Raw genomic sequence first — 21259 nt, forward strand, 5'->3', positions numbered from 1 at the left:
AGTCAAGACACTTGGAAGGAGCTAAAGGGTCAGCTACTTTCCTGGGCTTTCGCTGACATGCCCTGGCCATTCCTTTGACAACTACTTTCTCACACTCCAGCAACACAAACTCTTACAAACCATATGAAAACTGCATTCTAGACACTACAAAGTAGCCAAAATGAAAAGACCTTTTTCTCACCTCTAGTAACCTCTTGAACTTTTCACAAATCTTGTAGACACACACAACTACAGGCCAAGAAGATTCCTTAAGCAGCATGATGCCCTCTGTGGACAGGGGGACATCACACCCGGGGTCCATGGGGTCTCGAAAGCACCAGCCCAGTCACTGCTTTCTTGCACATGTTGTTTTATTGAAAGTTGACCAATCCAAGCACCCCAAGGTGTGGACAGCTTCACCCACCTCAGGGTTACAATACATTACAAGAGAGAAGAGCCACAACACTATAACATACCTCCTTGCCTAGGAATCTCTCTGAAAAAAACTCCTGTCCCTCTTGCTGGCTTCCTCTTCTTCCCTCTTCTCCTCCTGGCTGGCTTGGGTTTCCCCTTTCTGCCTCTGCTCCTCTGCCCCTCTCCCTCCAGCCAGCCTTCTCCCTTTTTATAGCCACAGTTCCATGCCTGGTCCTTGTTCTAAGCTGTTTTCTGCTCCCTAGCCAGCCTTGTTCTCCATAGCCACATCCTACCGTAAACCACCTGGGCCTTGACTGACTGACTGACTGACTGACTGACTGACTGATAGTTCACCTTTCTCACTGAGACTCAAGGAGGACTGCACAGTATGAGATTAGTACAATCAGTATCAAGTACATTTCAATACAGTATCAAGGACATTTCCATAAACAATGCCATAGGGTAAATAGATACAAGCCGGGCTTTTTTTCAGCTGGAATGCAGTGGAACGGAGTTCCGGAACCTCTTGAAAATGGTCACATGGCCGGTGGCCCCGCCCCCTGATCTCCAGGCAGAGGGGAGTTTAGATTGCCCTCCACACCGTTGGAAAAAATACTGAAGCAGAACATAATCAATTCTAGGACTAACATTAGACAACTTGGAGCACTGGTGATACATAGGAGTACATATTTAAAGCAACAGATAATATGTAAGGCAATATAGTGATGAAGTCTACCATAGACTCAGTACCATTGAGAGCAAGCAGTGATCCAATCCGAGATGTACACAAAGGAGATGTCAACATAACGGAGCCATAAAACCACAGTCATTCCTGCTCTGATATTTGGCCTCCATTCATTCGTTCTTTCAGAAGTTCCGGGACATCTACTACTGCATAGACCTGCTTCAGCAACATGAAGAGTTGTACACTTGCCATATACTACTTAACAAGTTTTTTTTTTAAATCCTGATTTGAATACGGTCACTACTTTCTGCCTCCAAATCAAGGAACTGAATTTAGCACATTCACTTTCAGCTTTCTCAATAAGTACAAAGCAAAAGCAGTACGCAGCACACCCAAGCACATCAAAAATGGTGCCCCCTGGCCCTTAAAGGTTGAGACCGTAGCGGCTACTTACCAGCCAAGGGAGAAGGAAGTCCGCAAAGTACACAAACGCCGCTCCCAAAGTGAAGCCAACTACAACAGGGAAGAACGCAAAGGCTCCAAACTTCCCAGATTCTTCAGCCAGCTCAATGGCAGGTGCAAGAAGGGACCAGTAAGAAGCAGCCAGCATGACCTAAACAACAAATGAAGATTTAATACTACTGAGGTTGAAATATGGTCGCCCTCAACACTTAAATCAGAACGTTGTGGAGGAAAGATTATTGCTAAAAACATCATTCTCCATATATGAACATAGATCCAGAGGAGTTAACCGTGTTAGTCTGCAGTAGCAAAATAGCAAAGAGTCCAGTAGCACCTTTAAGACTAACCAACTTTACTGTAGCATACGCTTTCGAGAACCACAGCTCTCTTCATCCCCATACATCTGATGAAGAGAGATACGGTTCTTGGAAGCTTATGCTACAAATAAGTTGGTTAATCTTAAAGGTTACTGGACTCTTTACTAAAGTAGATGAAGGTGAGCCTAAAACCATCCCATTTTAGCTAGTGGGCCCAAGCGGTCGGGGGACTACGTGGAACAGAAGAGCTTTCTTCCTTCATAAATTCCAAAACTCATTTATTTAACTTCTAACTATACACAGGCAAATATACAGTGAACGGAAGGAATAATAAAACATAAACAGAACCCCCTACTCTATCTCCCTCATGCCCTAATTAGATGTTGTGTAGGGCAGGCCCAATCCTTTGATACCTGGCGTTACACTAGATCTACCTCTCCCCTCAGAGCCATCTCTCCCTCAACTCTCCAGCCACCAACTGTCAACTTCCAACTCCCACTGACTCGCTACAATAAAGTTGGATAGATGCATCTGATGAAGAGAGCTGTGGCTCTCGAAAGCTTATGCTACAATAAAGTTGGTTAGTCTTAAAGATGCTACTGGACTCTTTGCATATATGAACAAATACATAGACTTATGGTAAAGCCAATGTTGGGCCATAACTCTTTTTTACTATTACTATGCCAAAAAATTCAATAAAGTAGGCAAAGATAAATGTAGAACTTTACTATGCTACACACATGCACACACACACACACAAACACAAAGACAGGATAGAACGTTAACTTCTGTTGAATAGATATGGGAGCAAGGGCCCCATTAACAGAAAGTTCAACATTTCTTGAACCCTGCATATTGGATTTCAGCTGGTTTACATCTTTGCACATTTGCCGTTATATACCCATTACATTGTTTACTGAAATATTCGTGAAACTGACTGTACTAACTCACACTGTGAAATCCACCTTGAATCTCAGGGCCAAGCTACAAGTGACGAATGACACTTGAACGGCAAGTGGATCGAGTGGAGCGCAAGTGGAGGGCAAGTGAACAGGGAGAAATACACTCGCTGTTCAAGTGTCATTCGTCACTTGTAGCTTGGCCCTCAATGAGAAAGGCAGACTACAAATGATGTAAAGAAAGTTCTGCTATGACAGTACTGGAGAATCCAATTTAAAAGTATTTACTAGAGGGGTTTTTTAATCCCATCTTTCTGATGATAGTTGGAATGTCGACTGATGATATTTTTGAGATGGGGAAATCCAAAGCATTTTTTCTGATTAAAAAATGTGTCCTAGAAATCCGCCATAGCAGCTTGATTTCAACAGTCCGCAGAGTTTGTTCACCCCGATCTTTTGTTCTTTCTTTCCCAAAATCAATACTCCCCCCCGATATGTACTATCTTACCATCCCACGATACTGCAGAGCTTTCTTGTTTGCAGTACTGAATATTATACCCACAATGGCTTTACAGGGGAGATTTCTGAATAGACCTTATTCCAACAGAATTTGCCCTTGTGGCCTTAACAGGATTGATACATCCTTTCACGCCCTGCTCGAACACAGGTTCTTCAAAAATATAAGGGATTATTATATTAAGCCTTTAATTAACCAACAATCCTCTTATACTCCAGAAACCTTGGCTCTCTTGCTTAGCGATAAGGATCCTAAATTTACCTTAGCAATTACAGAATATGTCTCATTTCTTTTAGCCCTTGCATCCAAAAAGTAAGAAATAAGTATTTCCCACTGAATCAGGGGTCATTTTGTAGAAAAAGAACTGCAGGAACGCATTAGCATATGCCACACACCCCTGACCTCACCTATCCTGGCTGTTTTGGACCCAATCCTTGCCATTCAGGGCTGAAATTGGGCCCAAAATGGCAAAAAGGGGCTGAAAATGGCTGAAAGGGGGCCCAAAATGGTCAGAATTGGGCTGCTGCTGAGCAGGAGAGTGATCCATCACCCATCAGAGGCCCGATCTGGGCCATTTTGGGACCGAGCCTAGCTGTTTTAGGCCCGATCCTGGCCATTTTGGGCCCAATCCAGGCCAAAACGGGCCCAAAATGGCCAAAAATCAGGTGGGCGGGGCCATCTGACATGTGACCTCGTTGGAGAACTACCAGAACTACGTTCCTGCACGTTCCCCCTCAAAATGAGCCCTGCGCTGAATCAATGATCTTCTAAGGGAATAACAGGAAAGGAAAGGAATACCACCTTTCTTCCAAATAGCTAGTCTACGAGGTCTCTCCTCACCCTGCAATTTAGTTGTACAACAACCCTGCGGGTATTATTAGACTGAAAAGTAGGGAATAGCTTTAACACCGCAATCCTACCTAGAGTTACTCCAGGTAAAACCCACTAAAATGAATGGGCTTAGACTGGAGTAACCCTGCAAAGGATTACACTGTAAATCACCAGGTGAGCTCCATAGCCAAGTGAGGACTTGAGCTCTGATCTCTCAAGGTCTAGTCTTATCACGTGATCACTACATGGCGCTGGTAGTACATGAGCTCACCATCACAGTCTTTGCAAGGAGATCTTTGCTTTGGGGTTTTGTACTGGGATATTAGATATTGAATGAGACCCGCAAGTAGCTACATCATCGTACCAAAAATACTTAATTCTATACTCCTAAAATGGGAATAATGCACTTTGCAACTTGTTCCTTGGGTATCCTATTTCACAGCATTATCAATGCTTAGTTTTGGATATGATTGTCAATACGTAATAGCGTGTTTGTGTTTGCACATGGTTGGTTTTTGAAGCATGTAGTATGACGATCTGTTATATGGTCTGTGTTTTATGTTCCAGTTCCTCTTACTGTTTATTGTTGTCGTTTTGATATTGTTATTAAATAAATGCTTTTTTAAAAAAAAGCTATTGAATGAGAACAATATTTGATGGTTCCCTCCTGCGCTTTCGGGAAGCTCAACTGTGAGATTTTATTTTTTTTTATTAATTTCATTGAAATTTTTAAGCAAATTAATAAAAAAGAGACAAAAAACGTATCTAAAAGAAAAGAAAAAAAGAAATTAAGAATAAGCAATTTTCTCTGTGAAAAGATGTAAGTATTACATAGTACATCCTAACTCCAAATTTACCCTTACAATCAATATTATAGCATAACTCCAAATTTACCCTAAATGACTACTTCTCCTTTCCCTCTAAACAGCAGTGAGATTTTATTTGAATGCACAAGATCCATGCTTTGTAGGTTCAGAAGCAAATCTCACCCACCCCCTGCCCCCCTCTACAATGAAATGACTGAGAAACAGTGGAAGAGCGGGTGCTCGGTCCACTGCATCACACTTCAGAAACATGAACCACATGGGGCTGGTTTCTAGTTAGCTCATTATTTGACTGCAGATACCATGGACTGAAATGCTCTTCATTCTTTCCAGAGATTTACTTGCAGAGTTGTCAACCTTGTGTGAACCAGCGGCATAGCTGGATCCTGAGAAACAAACCAAATTCACGTAATACCAAGATACTGTGAAAAAAAAATGAAATGAGCAAACCCAGCTCTGCTAAATCCCTGTTCAATGCCATATTTTCTGAATCACACCGTTTGCACTGAGGTATTGATTGTGTTCTCCTTTGTATTGTTAGAAAATGTACTCTATCACGTCTTTAAAAAGGAAGTAAGACACCCTATTCTCAGTCTCAGTCTTACAGTCTCCCCATAGGAACCCCAGAACCCCAGATAAACATCTGCTAAGGGTCCCTGGCCCCAGGGAGGCCTGCCTGGCATCGACCAGGGCCTTCTCGGTCCTGGCCCCAGCCTGGTGGAATGCTCTTTCTAATGAGACCAGGGCCTGGCAAGATTTGTTATTCTTTCGCCGGGCCTGCAAGACAGAGCTGTTCCGCCAGGGGTATGGGCAGTGCTAGGCGGAGCCCCCTGGCCAGTAGATTGAAGAATATGCCCTCCCTACTAGCAGTACCTCCATCTAGCAAACAGTCCCCAGTATGATGCTCTAGAGATGGGTGAAGGTCGGTCAGTTGGTTGCTGTGCCATTATGATGATGTGTATATATGTATTTTTAACTGTGTAACTTTGACTGCTTTATGGTTTTAACTGGTATCAATTATTTAAGGTGTTTTAATTGTATATGGTTGTAATCCGCCCTGAGCCTGCTGGTGTGGGGCAGGCGGAATATAAATCGAATAAATAAATAAATAAATAACATGAATGTACTTCACATTTACATCACTTCAAATTCAACACACATTTTGTGTAACATAGTTTGTGAGACATTCTTTTTTAATTAGTGATATCTTATGAAAACAGGTTTTTCCAAAGGGATTTTGTGGCCCGTGCAGTCTGAGAACACCACTGAAGGCTTTCATATCCACAGCACCTGAGAGTGCACTCATGTTGAGCCATGGAAAATTCCCTATTTTAATGAAGAGCAGCAGAGAAGCTTCCAAAAAGCCATTCATATACTTCTGTGCTTTAGCCCCATTAAGTTTCAAGACCAGTTACAGTAAATGGCATTCACAAGATCATCTAGTGTAGACCGATTCCCCTGCATTCCCCCTCCTCCCATTATTTTAACCACTATGAAGCACACAGAAACCACGGACCAAATCCTCCAAGTATCTGTAAAAGGACACAAAAGAGGTCATAAGCTTATATATAAGGACAGGAAGGGGATTTGTGATTATTTTAAATGTGTGTGTTTTTAAATGCTTGGTGTGGTACAGATGAAGAGTTGCCTTCTAGTTCAGTTAGGCAACCTGTGCGGAAGCCTGAGGGGATTTGCCTTCTAGTTCAGTTAGGCAACCTGTGCGGAAGCCTGAGGGGATTTGCCTTCTAGTTCAGTTAGGCAACCTCTGTGGAAGCCTGAGGGGATTTACCTTCTAGTTCAGTTAGGCAACCTGTGCGGAAGCCTGACGGGATTTGCCTTCTAGTTCAGTTAGGCAACCTGTGCAGAAGCCTGAGGGGATTTGCCTTCTAGTTCAGTTAGGCAACCTGTGCGGAAGCCTGACAACCTGTGCGGAGTGAAGATTAGTCTTCACTCATCATCAGGGCTCATTTCGAGGGGAAACGCACAGGAACGCAGTTCCAGCAGTTCCCCAAAGAGGTCACATGTCAGGTGGCCCCGCCCACCTGACTCTCAGCCATTTTGGACCCGTTTCGGCCCGGATTGAGGCCGAAACGGCCTGGATCAGGCCTCTGACAGGTGGTGGTTCACTCTCCCGCTCAGCAGTGCCCCGATCCTGACCATTTTGGGCTCCTTTTGGGCCATTTTCAGCCCCTTTTTGCCATCTTGGGCAAAACTTTGGCCCCGAATGGCCAGGATTGGGTCCAAAGCAGCCAGGATAGGTGATGTCAGGGTGTGTGGCATATGCAAATCAGTTATGCTAATGACACATTTCCAGTGCTGTCAAGGGGCATGGCATATGCTAATGAGTTATGCTAGTGAGTTCCTCCAGCTCTTTTTCTACGAAATGACCCCTGCTCATCATGAGTTCAGAAGTACAGCTGAGCTGTATCCCAATTTAAGGAGGAATGCACTAGAAGTACCACTATCATTTTCTCTTTCTCTCTCTCTTTTAAGGAGATGGAGAAAAAAAGAAGGGAAAGGAAGACAGAAAGCAAGAGAGAAACAGAAGAAAAAAGGTCTTAGGAGAAGAAAGGTGCCCCTTGCTTTTCTTGAAAGCTGGACGTTAAAGATGAATCCAGGAACCAAAAACAATTGAGGACTATAATCTTAAACTACTAATGCTGCATTTCATCCTACCACATGGGGGGGGGGGAATCTTCATTAAATGAATAAGATACAAGTGTAATATTTTTAAAATGACAAAGATATGGGAAGTGTACAAATCTCGTGGATTCTACCAGCAGGAACTCTTAAGGACATCAACAAGAATTTGACGTGCAAGTTTAAATAGTCCTGTCTTGACAGCATGCGTCTGCCAAGAATATATAAACAGTGAGCCCTAAGAAACCCTGCGTTTTTCTCTGAACTGGACTCAAACCAGAAAGCTCACTGCCAAAGCAGCAACAAGAAATATGTTGTGCTTATTCCACTGAGAAGTAATTATGTCACAATAATCATTCCAAATAGGTGGTTGGGGACTACACAATACTCAGTTTTAACAGTGGAGAGCCAAAACTGCCTGTGATGTTTAAGGAAAACTAGCCACTGTACACTCTTAGACACATTTCAAAGAAAGCAATCACTTGTTTATGGCCTCTTGCCCAACCCTAAATGAAACTAGATTCAAACTATTCCAACTTCTCTTAAAAATTCTGCAAGCTCCTTCCCAGCTCCTGTTACTACTCTGTGATGCCAACAGTAAGTATGAAAAAAACTGATAAGTATCTGGGCCTTTGTAAATACTTTCACCTTTTGTGTAGCTCACTGATCACTACTGGCAGGCTGTAATGCACAACTAATTCACATCCTTAACCAAACTGGATTCCATTAGTAGCTCTGTCACCTTTCTTCTGGTTAAATTCTTTTTTAAACGAACAAAAAGTTAAAGATGGAAAGACAAATATACTTTAATTGTTAAGTGCATGCCCGATGGGAGGGAGAGAGGGAGGGAGGGAGGGCTTTTTTTCAGCAGGAACGCGGTGGAACGGAGTTCCGGCGCCTCTTGAAAATGGTCACATGGCCGGTGGCCCCGCCCCCTGATCTCCAGACAGAGGGGAGTTCAGATTGCCTTAGGGATGTGCAGGAGTTGATTCGGGTTTCCCACTTCAGGTTTCCCACTTCTGGTTTCCCACTTTCGGAAATTAAGGTACTTTACTCGCTTTCTGTATGCTCCATAAATATTCGGAGCATACTGAAGCGAGGGGGGCAATCCTACATAATATATGTAGGGGTATAATCCTACATCAGGTAGGGGTATAATCCTACATCAGGTTAAGCACTGCTTTGCCATCAAATATAGCACTAACAAACTTGGTTCTTTTTCCTGTCTGGAAGGGTTTGGGAAGCTTCCACCCCTAGTGTGGGTAGTAAAGGTAAAAGTAGTCCCCTGTGCAAGCACCGAGTCATTACTGACCCATGGGGGGACGTCGCATCATGATGTTTTCTTGGCAGACTTTTTACGGGGTGGTTTGCCATTGCCTTCCCCAGTCATCTACACTTTACCCCCAGGAAACTGGGTACTCATTTTACCGACCTCGGAAGGATGGAAGGCTGAGTCAACTTTGAGCCAGCTACCTGAACCGGGCTTCCGCCAGGATCGAACTCATGTTGCGAGCAGAGCTTGGACTGCAGTACTGCAGCTGACCACTCTGCGCCACCTTTGCTAGCACAAACTTCCCCTATCCTTGCTGCATTGCTGTTAGCGCAGATACTGTTTCTGTGTTATGTAGCATCTGTAACCAGGATTATGTAAATAGAGCATATTTGCAAATACAATTTGTTGACAGAATCAAGCTTTGAAAATATTTTTGATGTTTATAGATGCCGCATCACAGAAAGGAAACAAAAGCTTGACAGAAGCCAAAGCAAGCAACTAAAGTCCCTCCCCCCTCCGAGCATCCTGATACACAGAAATGAAGCAAATGCTGCTGAAGATGTCTGCGATATTTCTCACTGTCTTGTGTAATAAGTCAGTGGGCATTGTAGTCTTCATAGTTCACATCCTGGGACTCCCTTTTAACCTCAGCCAGCAATATGAGGCATGCGTAGCTCCAGCAGGGTACATCACATGTAGAGATTCCAGCACGTCATAGGGCTTTTTCAATGGCCAGACGTAGCATCTTTCCATCAGCAGTAACAGAAGGCTGGTACAAAAAGGTGCCTCTGAGCAGAACTACAAATGACAAAAGGCACAGGTTGGACACTTGTCAGCTTCCCTCAAGTTTTGATGGGAAATGTAGGCAGCTTGGTGGAATGTTGGACAAGTGACAGTTGAAAAGTCCATTGGACAGCAGTCGGAGAGGCGGGGAGGGGGGAATGCACGTTCAAGAATGTAAAAGAATTTAAAGAATTTAAAAGAAGTTTAGGGCTCATAGCTCCACGTGGTATAGGAGTGTGATGGAATGAGACCACTGCAGTGTACGGCAGTCGACCCAGTTTTGTCCAAGCAGCCCTAAAGCTGCCTTAATTACCTTATCAGTGACTCACAGCACAAAACCTCAGAAGAAGACGATGAGTTTCTTGAGCAGATTCCACTCCCCCCTCCCCAAAAAAATTTGCTGTAAAGACGGTCGGAGCAGAATAGAAAACCAAAGAGTGCCAATTCTAATTTCCAATACCTGGCAAGATAAAGGGGAGGGGGAGGGGGAGAGGAAAAAAACGCCTGAGATGTGTGGCTGGATTCATCTGATGCGTCGAAGAGAAACAGAAATTATTCTGGCACCTCAGGGGCTAACAGGTTTATTATTAATACTACTACTGCGGCAGAAGCTTTCATAGACTACAGCCCACTTAGTCCAGAAACGCATATGCCGCAGGAAATCGAAGGTATTTTTGAAACCAAAGATACTTTTTTCGGTTACCGGGGGGGGGGCAATCTTCCTTTTTCTCCCTTTGGGTTTCATCAGGGTTCTGTTTCCGTTCAGACTGCCTCAGCCTCTGGGAGGGGGGAAGGGAGCATTCATATTTGATAATTTCAAAAACGGCTGCAGGGAAGCAGAGCCGTGGAAGAGGAGTGTGTGATTTGTCAGCATTGATGCCAGGCATAATAAGACAGCGGGCACACAAATTAATTCCAGAATCGAAGAGGGAGAATGGATGGTGGTAATTGCATCTACCCAGCGATAGCCAGTTGGCACGTTAAGTGCTGGAAACTACAATTTTTGCCAAAATGCTGAGAAAAATTTACTTACTTTTTGTTAATATATTGTAATTTCAGCCCACCCTTCCTTCACAAGCTCAGGGTGATGCACCTAGTTCTCCCCTCTCCCTTGTGAAATGGGCTAGTCTGAGAGCCACAGACCCAAGATCAACCCGTGAACTCATAGATGAATGTGGGTTTCAAACTGGGTAATCCAGGTCCTAGCCTGACATGCTATATCACGCGAGTTCTCCTGCCTCTATCTTTGCTCCAAGTGGCTTTATAGTCCAAAAATATAAAATGCTACCATAAAAATGGCAATAACTGCTATAACCATTGTCCAAATAATAATCACAAGATCAATCCATTTAATGGTACCCAATAAAACAGCACTTGCCGCATAACCAGGAAAAGGAACCAGAAGAGCTCAAAAATAACGTCCACAGCTTTGAGAATTTGGCCAGAAATGGCGCTCTTCACAGTTCATCTGAGAAACGATTCCAAAGGGTGGAAAAGGCTGAAGATCTTATGGAGCAGATGGGTGGGTGGGTCTATAAATTGACTGGTGCTCATTCAAGCAGGTGAGCCGTAGATCACGAGGGGTTTTATAAATTAAAACCAGCACCTAGAATTGCATCCACCAACATACGGCAATCAGTATATTGATTGTACAGTTGGTGTTTAATTTGAGTGCCACCCAGTCCTTTCCTTTCCTCTCCAGCTCCTTTGATCCAATGATCTTGAGCAGTGGATATGGAGTCTTTATTTCTTTAAGGAAAATATGGAGGAGAGATACTTGGCCAAAGCCAGCACGATCCTTGGGTTTCTATCCACCAGCACATAAGGGACTATATTGTCTTTTGGTACAGTCGGAGGTAGTTTATTTAAGATAAAGAATTATCCACAGTTTACGATAAGAATTACCTTTTCCATGTCGCATTTGAGTGCCACTCAATCAAAAGATCAATCCATTTCTAAGTTCTGCACAACCTGAAATGTCCAGCTGCAAGGGGATACCTGCGTACAGTGCGGTGCTGTAACCTGCAGGTTTCAGAAGCTTGAATCAGCGTAACTAAATCAGCAGCGTTCAAGTGGACCTTTGCTAAATACGATCAACCATGTGTCTGTTGGAGGGCCCTCTCCGGATCTTGTCAAATCACACAGTGACTTTTCAGTGGGAGACACCCCTCATCCAGAAAGACTTTTAAGCGACAGCCTGATTATAATTGGTGTCCCTTCATAAATATTTCATCCAATTACCGAATGTTGAAGTCTACAAATTCTTGCTTGTCGGGAAAAGAAACACTACAGCTGTCAGGGAGCAACCCAGCTGCAGAGCAGAAATTCCGCTGCTGTTGTGAGACTGTTCCATACTTTGCTCCACAAACGGGCAATGTCATCAAGCAGATTATCATTTACACACTTTAGATACCAAAGTAATATTCTCTTTTCATCCCCTGCAAAGAAGAATTTGCAACTGTAATTAATTGCTGGTGATCATGCTTTTGTTTTCATTACATGGTAATTAAGTTTACAGAGCCTCTTATCTCAGGCTTTACCAGCTGTCCAGGAAACCTCTGGTACACTGCGTTCCTAGCTCATTTAGAGCCCTGAAGAATGCTGAATAAAACCCAGCCTCCAATGTTCTGTCCTCACCTGCCACCACGGTGCTTTTGCTAAGATTAACCCTCCAAAGCCTAGTACATGCATGCAGCAAAATAAGGCAGTAAACTGAGTTTTCAGACGACATGTAGGAAATTGTTAATGCCCCCGACTATGTGTGGTGGTGGAGAGTGCCCTCAAGTCATAGCTGACTTATGGCGACCCCTGGCGGGGTTTTCGTGGCAAGAGACTAACAGAGGTGGTTTGCCATTGCCTGTCTCTGCAACCTGGTCTTTGTTGGAGATCTCCCATCCAATTACTAACCAAGGCTGATTCTGCTTAGCTTCTGAGATCTGATGAGATCAGGCTCACCTGGGCTATCCAAGTCATGGTCCTCCCCCCACCCCCATGTAAACACTCAGGGCCAAGCTACAAGTGATGAATGACACAGGTTGGACACTTATCGGCTTCCCTCAAGTTTTGATGGGAAATGTAGGCATCCTGGTCTTGCAGCTTGGCTCTCCGACTGTTGTCCAATGGACTTTTCAACTGTCACTTGTCCATCAATCCACCAAGATGCCTACATTTCTGATCAAAACTTGAGGGAAGCTGACAAGCGTCCAACCTGTGTCAGGCATTACTTGTAGTTTGGCCCTCAGAAAACTCCATTAGCATATAGGGGTGAAAGATTCTAGCTGCACTTTAGCACGTGCTAGTTTTCCACTTACAAGGAATTATCATTGTGAGGATGTATTGTCGAAGGCTTTCACGGCCGGAGAACGATGGTTGTTGTGGGTTTTCCGGGCTGTATTGCCGTGGTCTTGGCATTGTAGTTCCTGACGTTTCGCCAGCAGCTGTGGCTGGCATCTTCAGAGGTGTAGCACCAAAAGACAGAGATCTCTCAGTGTCACAGTGTGGAAAAGATGTAGGTTACATCTTTTCCACACTGTGACACTGAGAGATCTCTGTCTTTTGGTGCTACACCTCTGAAGATGCCAGCCACAGCTGCTGGCGAAACGTCAGGAACTACAATGCCAAGACCATGGCAATACAGCCCGGAAAACCCACAACAACCATTGTGAGGATACTTTTAAAAACCGCTGTCCCTGACACACAGTGTTAAGCAATACGGTCCATCTGACCAACTCAGACCTCTGCCACCTCAGTACCACCACCCAGGGCTGTCCAGTGAGGACCCTTCACTCAACCTCTGTTTCTAGATTCAACTGGCTTTTGCCCGGGCACTCTCCTTTCTGCTTAAAAAAGGAGGGAAATGAGACAGCAGACATTTTCCCTTCTTTGCTTTGGGATGCTTTATAAATCATTTAAATGTACTGATTCCTTTTAAACCCCGCTGTATTCTATAGTCATTGAGGAATAAGAGGCCACACTTTGTTGATGCTTTGCACATATGAATCGTTAAAAAGCATCAAAAAAGAAAGCTTCAGTAACTTAACAGAGACTGGGTGAATACAAACTACCTTACTCCAAAGAGGATAGGGACGTTTGCCTCTTAAGTATGTGCTGAATTGCTACAATGCAAGCAACCATTCAGTCGCTGCTGTCATACCACCTTTAGTTACTCTCCGGTGCAGTTAACACTACCTATCCCTCCATGCCCTGCTGCAGCATTTCTATAACTACTTTCTGATTTTTTAATTACATACCTAAATTGGTGGATCAGAGGTTAGAAAGCCATTACTTGAATAATTAAAATAATCCACAACCATTTTCTTTGAGCATTTTTGACCTGGGGATTTTGTTTTAACCTTTTTTAAAGTGGTCTCTGTTCATGTGGGGCACTATCTTCACAAAATGAAATAGCTTTTTTGGATGGGGAAATCCCAAAAGAGCTGCACTTTGCATATAATTCTGATTTTAAAGTGACACATACACAAAACCCCCTACGTAGGACAAATGTGCAGAAATATCAGAGAAAGCCAGGTTATTTTCAGGGGCAGGATGGTATCCCCTTGGAAAGATCTTTGTTGGCTGCCCATCTGTTTCCAGGCACAAATCAAAGTGCTGGTTTGAGGACAGGGAACATGAAGGTTCATCTCCTTCTGTCCAGATCCTTCTCTCATGTTCTGCTTTCTGTGTCCCTGGCTGCAGAGGTAAGGTAAGTGGCAACCTGAGACAGGGCTTTTTTGGTGCTGGCACCAGGGGCTGGCACTGAGGCTGCCAGACTGCATGATGACATCGCTGCATGTGATGTCATCACACAGCAAGCTGGCCCCGTTGGCCGGCGGATGGAGCGCGGAGGCTGCCCCCGCTCCCAGTCAGACACAGCGGGTGGCTGGGGAGGTGCACGTGCGTCTTCCCAGCCTTCCCACTCCGTTGTTCCGCATGCCACCCCAGATGTCTGCCACGCCTGGCCCGTGGCTGCTGCGCCCAGCCGGGGACGTGTGTTGGCAGCAGCGCAGGGTGGGGGGGCTGGCAGGCTGCAGCAGCTGCAGGGCAGGCACGCCAGGTGGCTGGGGCGGTGCACGAGTGGCTTCCCATCCCTCCCGCTCAACCGCCAGCGCTGCTGCTGCCAGCTCCGCAGCGTGTGCCCCCTCCCCCGGCACCCCCTGTGGCACCCACTTCAGTGCTCGAGGCAGGTGCCGGACCTGCCTCAATGGGCGCGCCAGCCCTGGCTGGCACCTCACCTTTAGAAATGCCCTTTCCCTCGATGATTGCATGGTACCGCCTTTGCTTCCCTTTAGGCCCCAGGACAAAACATTTCTCTTTGCTCTGGCTTTTAGCTAAGGAATTCCATCCTTTCACAACCAGGGTAGTGTAGTGGTTAGAGTGTCAGACTAGGATCTGGGAGACCCAGGTTCAAATCCCCACTCTGCCATGGAAGCTTACTGGGGAACCTTGGGCCAGTCCCACTCTTTCAGCCTAGCCTAGCTCACCAGGGTGTAGTGAAGATAAAATGGAGGCGAATAGAATTATGTATACTGCTTTGGGTCCCTATTATTATGGAGAACGGCAGGGTAAAAATGACGTAAATAAGTAAATATCTAGATGTTTTATGGTCTGCTCCTAACCTAAATACTGTTACCAATATAATTTTGATCTGTTCCATTTTATGTTAAGGCCTAGATTGCTTTTATTGTCTGTTTATACTGGCACAATCTTTTATTGATTTGGATTGTTTTATTGGCATGGTTTGTTTTTATTGTTTTTACTGTGTTTGGCTTTATTTTATTGTTGTGAGCTGCCTCAAGCAGGTCTGGAGAGGCAGCATACAAAACCTCTAAAGAAAGAAGTTTCAGGGCAATGTTTCTCAATAAAGAAAAAAATACCGATACATAAATGAAAACTATGAACTAAAAATATCTTGCAAAAAACTATTTTAAATTTTTCCAAATATAGACAACACTTGGCATTGTGAAATCTCAAAGTCGTGGAGAAATCAGAGGGAAGGCAAAGAATATTCTAGAGTAAGAAACTAACACTCAGGGGAATAAATTCCTCCACCCATGTCACCCAATATACATTACTCTTAGAGCCAAGCTACAAGTGATGCCTTACACAGGTTGGACACTTGTCAGCTTCCCTCAAGTTTTGATGGGAAATGTCGGCATCCTGGTTTTACAGCTTGGCTCTCCATTACAGCTGCAAGACCAAGACGCCTACATTTCCCATCAAAACTTGAGGGAAGCTGAGAAGTGTCCAACCTGTGTCAGGCGTCACTTGTAGCTCAGCTCTCAGAATCACTGGACCTCATAGGAACTGGGGGAAAGACTTTCTACTCGATATAGATCCCAACTTCTACCACACACTGGAACACAGGGCAGAAAAAAAATTACTTTTTTTTTTTTAGTAAAGCAAATGATAGAGCAACTACGTGGTAGAAAACCCTACCCTGGGGTAAGCTGGTCATCTCTTATTTTCTCCTCCTTTTTGAATTGAAATCCATATGCTAGCAAGTTCAATTGTGTGGCACGTGCTTCTCACTTGGCTATATTTCACTGCTGTTTAGGAACAGAACCCAAAAGGCAGAATTTATTTCCTTTGTAAAGAATCCACTGCTGTTTGTTCAAAAGCTTTTAATTTAGATTTGCCAAGGCACAGAAATACATCGTTCTTGGCCAATTCTTTCATGCTGAAAAAACAACGAATATTTGAACACAGCAATACACAAGCAGCACATTTCCCCCCCTGGATAGGACACCGAGTTCTCTGAGGGATGCTAAAAACGGTGACATTTGGTAGCGCTCTCGTCCAACTTGTTCTTCAAAAGCGATGGTGCCAGATTAATTTCAAATTTCTAGCATCTGGGCCAGTCAGCCCTGATGGAAAGAAACAGAGCATAACATTCTTGGCTTAATCACATTCATCTTTGCCATTGGAAAGGGGGGAAATTCAGTGAGTTAACCTCATAGTTAGCAGGGAAGAAAATAAATTTATTACTTATGCACTGCAGCCGACTCAATAAAAATATTTACCAAACTCATCATTATTCCTTGAATAAGGTTAGAGAGCAATGTGTCCAATTTTAAACATCTGAATTTGGGTGCATTCTTTTAATTTAATCCCATTTTTATTCATATAACCAGGGCTTTTTTCTGGGAAAAGAGGTGGTGGAACTCAGTGGGTTCCCCTCAGAGAAAATGGTCACATGGCTGTTGGCCCCGCCCCCTGATCTCCAGACAGAGGGGAGTTTAGATTGCCCTCCGCACCGCTGAGTGGCGCAGAGGGCTATCTAAACTACCCTCTGTCTGGAGATCAGGGGGCGGGGCCAACAGCCATGTGACCATTTTCAAGAGGTTCCGGAACTCTGTTCCCCCGCGTTCCCCCTGAAAAAAAGCCCTGCATATAACACCATCTTCCACAAAAGCCCTAACATGTTCCTTGCATCTGGTTAAAACCTTAGAAATAGCAGACAATATTTGTCCCCTAAAAAGTTGCCCCAAATCTCATCATTGGTCTCGCCCAAATGCTGGAAGGGATGTGGTGAGGAAGGTAATTTCTCTCACTGTTGGTGGAAATGCCAATTCTTAAGAGGAATTTTGGAAGAAAGTTCTTAAAGAAATCCAAATAATGACAGGCTATTCCATTCCATTGTCGCCAGAAATCATTTTCCTTGATCAATGGGAAACAAACCCGGTCCACATTCCTTTGATACGTAGGGACCTTATAGCAACCCTATTGGTTGCTGCAAAGAGTGCCATTGCGACCTTATGGAAGTCTAAGCAAGTCCCGACGACTGAAAATTGGCTCACAAAAATTTGGGATCATTTTATCTCTGAAAAATTGGCTGATAAGATTTATCAGGCAGAGCATTTTCCATATAGTATAAATTTTGTGGAGAAGTGGTTTCCATCCAGTTCTCCAGTAACAGTTCTCCAGTAACAGTTCTCATCCAGGTCTAAAGTTCTTTCAGGTTTAGGAATATGTTTAAAATGTTTGTAAATTTCTGTATTTCATCACTTTGCAAACTTTTTCATAGTTATGTACTAGTTATCAACTCTCTCAGAAATTTTGTAATTATGAAAGTCTGACAGTTTGAAATTTTTGGAATGTTGTAATTTTGAAACTGGGAATTTTAAAAGTTTGGAATTTTGTAATTTGTTAGTTGTTAGTTGTATTTTACATTGTACAAATTCTATTTAATCATTGTATGGAGAATAAGTATTATCAATAAAAATTATTTTTTAAAAAAGAAAGAAATAGCAGACAAGTGATGCCTCTCACTAGAGCAGTGTTTGTTGTGGAACAGGAACACAAATTTTCAAAGCATTAGAAGGAAATGAAAGTATAATAGAAGCAAAGAATCACACAGCACATAAGCGCAACATGGAGAATAAGCTAGGAGAGCAGGCTGGCCAGAGATCTTCACCACCCAACATCAAAAAGCTTCAGGGTTGAAGAAAGGCCAGGGCTTCTGCCAAGATTAATTTGCTCACAGCGCATTTGGTAAGAGATTTTGTGACAGATTCAACCATTACCACCATTTTCTTCCACTCACAGGGAGGTTTCAGCTACACAACCAAAAGAACTGAGGGATTCCTTAACGGTCACTTGCTTTATAATTTATATTCCAGAATCTAAGACCTTTCAGGTCATTTTTGCATTCTATATTTCACTTCCATATAAAATGAAACCTTCTGATGCCAAAGGTCTTCAATACCATTTTATCAAGACCAGCCGACCTATTAGCCGCCAGCTGTAAATGAAGAGTACTTAACCTCAGTGAGAGGGCATGCTTAAATCCTACTTAAATCAACAGACTTTAGAAATGCCTAATTTTGTCTGGATTGCGCCACATGGCTCTGAAACAGGAAAACCTCAAGTGCTGCACACGCACGCTGGGCTGGCAGCCAGTACTGCCACCTGACAACAGTCCTTTGAGCCACATGGCCCCCTCTGGCCTTAGGTAATACTAGCCAGGACTTCAGGAAGCTGTAGGTCAGGGGTGGGCAATTGTTTTGGCTCGGGGGCCACTTTGTGGGAGCGGAGGTTAGCGGAGGGCCAAACTTTTTAAAATGATTGCATTCATTAGTTAACTTTGCATTTCAGAAAAGGTATAAATTGTATCATAAAAATCAATAAATATAAATTAAACAGTGGTAGTTTTATTCAATTTATTTATTGTTTTACTGTTGCAAAGACAAAATTGAAATTAACCAGATCAACCGGAAAAGCGCGTATCTACACTGCACATGTGTATTGACATAGCCGTCCTAGTGGAAAATACGAGACAAATCTTCGGTCGCGTACGGGAAGGAAATCTCGGTTCAAGGCGGATTTTTCTGTCTTGGCAGGCCACAAAAAACTCTGTAGCGGGCCGCATGTGGCCCGCGGGCCGCAATTTGCCCACCCCTGCTGTAGGTTAAAGGGAGAAGCAGAAGCAATCTCATACTTCTCTAGATCGAAGCCTTTATCTCCTGCCTTCCATCCTCGTGTTACCAACAAGCCATTGTCCTATCTATATACATTCAGACAGGCTTGTTGTGGCTGCAGTTGTTATGTATGCCTGCACACCTGCCATGATTGTATTTTGCATTTTATAATGGTCCATGCTGTTTTGTACCATTTGCCAGAATTATATGCATAAATCTGGGTGATCATCTGAGAGTGTCTTAACTTCTGATATTAATTGCAGGAGAGCCAGTGGGTCCCTCCATTATCTGTTGAAAACATGTACTTTCACTTTTCTCTCCTTGGAGTGAGCTGCTAGCAGCAAACATTGTAACTTTCCCAGAGACAGATTTCCTTTGTACTTCATGTGGTCTAAAACTACTTTGTTCCCATGCAACCTCTTTGGGGTTGAGCGCCAGAATGTCAACGGACCTGGGAGGGCGGGAAGTTTTCCTATAATAGCCAGATCTTTCTTTGAATTGTCACTTCTGCCAATTTCGACACCTTCAGGTGAACACCTGTACTGTATGGATCTCAATAAAGCTGCTTCAACGGGAACACCTGCGTGTTAACTGTGGAGGGCCTGAGGGACCTAACTGCCAGGGACTGAAAGCAGTTTTCCTTATTTATATACACTCAGACAGGCTTGTTGTGGCTGCAAGTTGCTTTTCCTTATTTTATTCTCCTTGTGAATCTTTTACTCATCCATCAATATTGGATTGCTGACCTAATAGTAGCAGTTATTCTGCAGAGGAATTTCAAACGGAGATTAGAGAGACTGCCAAATTGCAACTGATAACAAAGCTCAAGACAATGCATCTACCTGGAATGAATTGAGACCTAGGCTTCTTGTCTCATTACCAATGCTAATTTCTCAACATTCACTACCCCTCTGCATACCCCACCCTAGTCAATCTCGTCTGCCATTGTCGTTCACCAGCTATTATCATTCGGCTTCTGTAATCACTCCACTCTCCAAGATATAAGGACCGATGGACTCACATTCTGGCTGTATCTGAAGAAGTGAGCTGTGTGACTCACGAAAGCTCATAGTCTACCACAAATTTTGTTAGTCTTATAGGTGCTACTGGACTCTTGTTCTTTTCTACAGCTACAGACAGACTAACATGGCTACCCATCTTTATCAATAGAGGAGTCATCATTTCCAAACATCTAACAGCCAGATCGTGAAGGCACCCAGGAATTGAGTGAGAATTAGGCACCAATTGCTTCAAATTAAAATGATATGCTTTTCAGGGTTAAATAAGGAGAAAGCTTCATTTCACAACCATTTATTTTTAATCAAAGGGTTTGGTCCTGACTAAAATTTCAGTAATGAAAGTGGAGGGGTAATGTCCAGCAACTGGTTCTTCCTTCTGCAGGCACCTCCCTCCGACCGTTTGCCTCCTGAGGGCTCTTGTCCTTCAGGAGCAGCATTTAGGGAGATCAATGGGTTGCAACATGAGGCAGGAAAGTTGTGTTCCACTGACAAAAGTGCCTTGCGTAAGAGGAAATTTTAGTCTGGATACAAACCCAAAGAGCTGCAGCTCATTACAGCGCCATCTCAAAGCGTGAGAAAATGCGGCAGCTCTGCAAAGCCGTGAAAGAGAGTATTCCACACCTAAGAGCTTCTCTCTTCTCTGTGAGCCTCTCTGCTTCGGCAAGTGAAAAGCAAGCCAAATGCCGGCAAATAAGGAAAAGTTAGGCTTCGGGGCTTTTCTTTACAGTATTCTCTAAGGGATCCCACAAGGGCTCTAGTGAGGCAGATTTTCCTTTCTGCCTGAGCCCCCAGAATTTATATTATAGCAATCCTCATCACCTTTCTGTGTCACCCAAAAGCTGTAGTTTTGCGCACATGCAAGGAAGAAACCAGAAAGAGATCAAGAGACAAAGGAGAAACAGATAACTATTGCTTTCTCACTCATGTAACACCACAGCCTTCTTTTGGCGAGTCTTGCTGCTGGGTGAGTAATTCTCTTCCCCCCCTCTCTCAAAAAAACATCAACCAGAAAGGCCCAATGGACGAAGCGTGAAGTTAAAACATAGGAAATTCCGGGAGGAACCATTAAGTCCTACTGAGAGCCCAACTAGCCATTTTAAAGGGCAAGAGTCCAGTAGCACCTGTAAGACTAAGAGCTGTGGCTCACGAAAGCTCATCCCTACTTCAAATTTCATTAGTCTTATAGGTACTACTGGACCC

The 21259-nt window shown here is 43.8% G+C and overlaps 1 protein-coding gene across 2 annotated transcripts in view; it reads right to left on the reverse strand.

Annotated features, from left to right (window-relative positions):
• Window positions 1–21259, reverse strand: part of SLC39A11 (solute carrier family 39 member 11) — a 511259-nt gene that overhangs the window by 465193 nt on the left and 24807 nt on the right. For both annotated transcript variants that reach the window (XM_054978292.1, XM_054978293.1), the window contains one exon: window positions 1533–1691. In XM_054978292.1, coding sequence (XP_054834267.1) covers window positions 1533–1691 — 159 coding nt within the window. The remainder of the gene's footprint in view (window positions 1–1532; window positions 1692–21259) is intronic.

Source organism: Eublepharis macularius, chromosome 4, assembly GCF_028583425.1.
Source record: "Eublepharis macularius isolate TG4126 chromosome 4, MPM_Emac_v1.0, whole genome shotgun sequence".
Classification (NCBI taxonomy): Eukaryota; Metazoa; Chordata; class Lepidosauria; order Squamata; family Eublepharidae; genus Eublepharis; species Eublepharis macularius.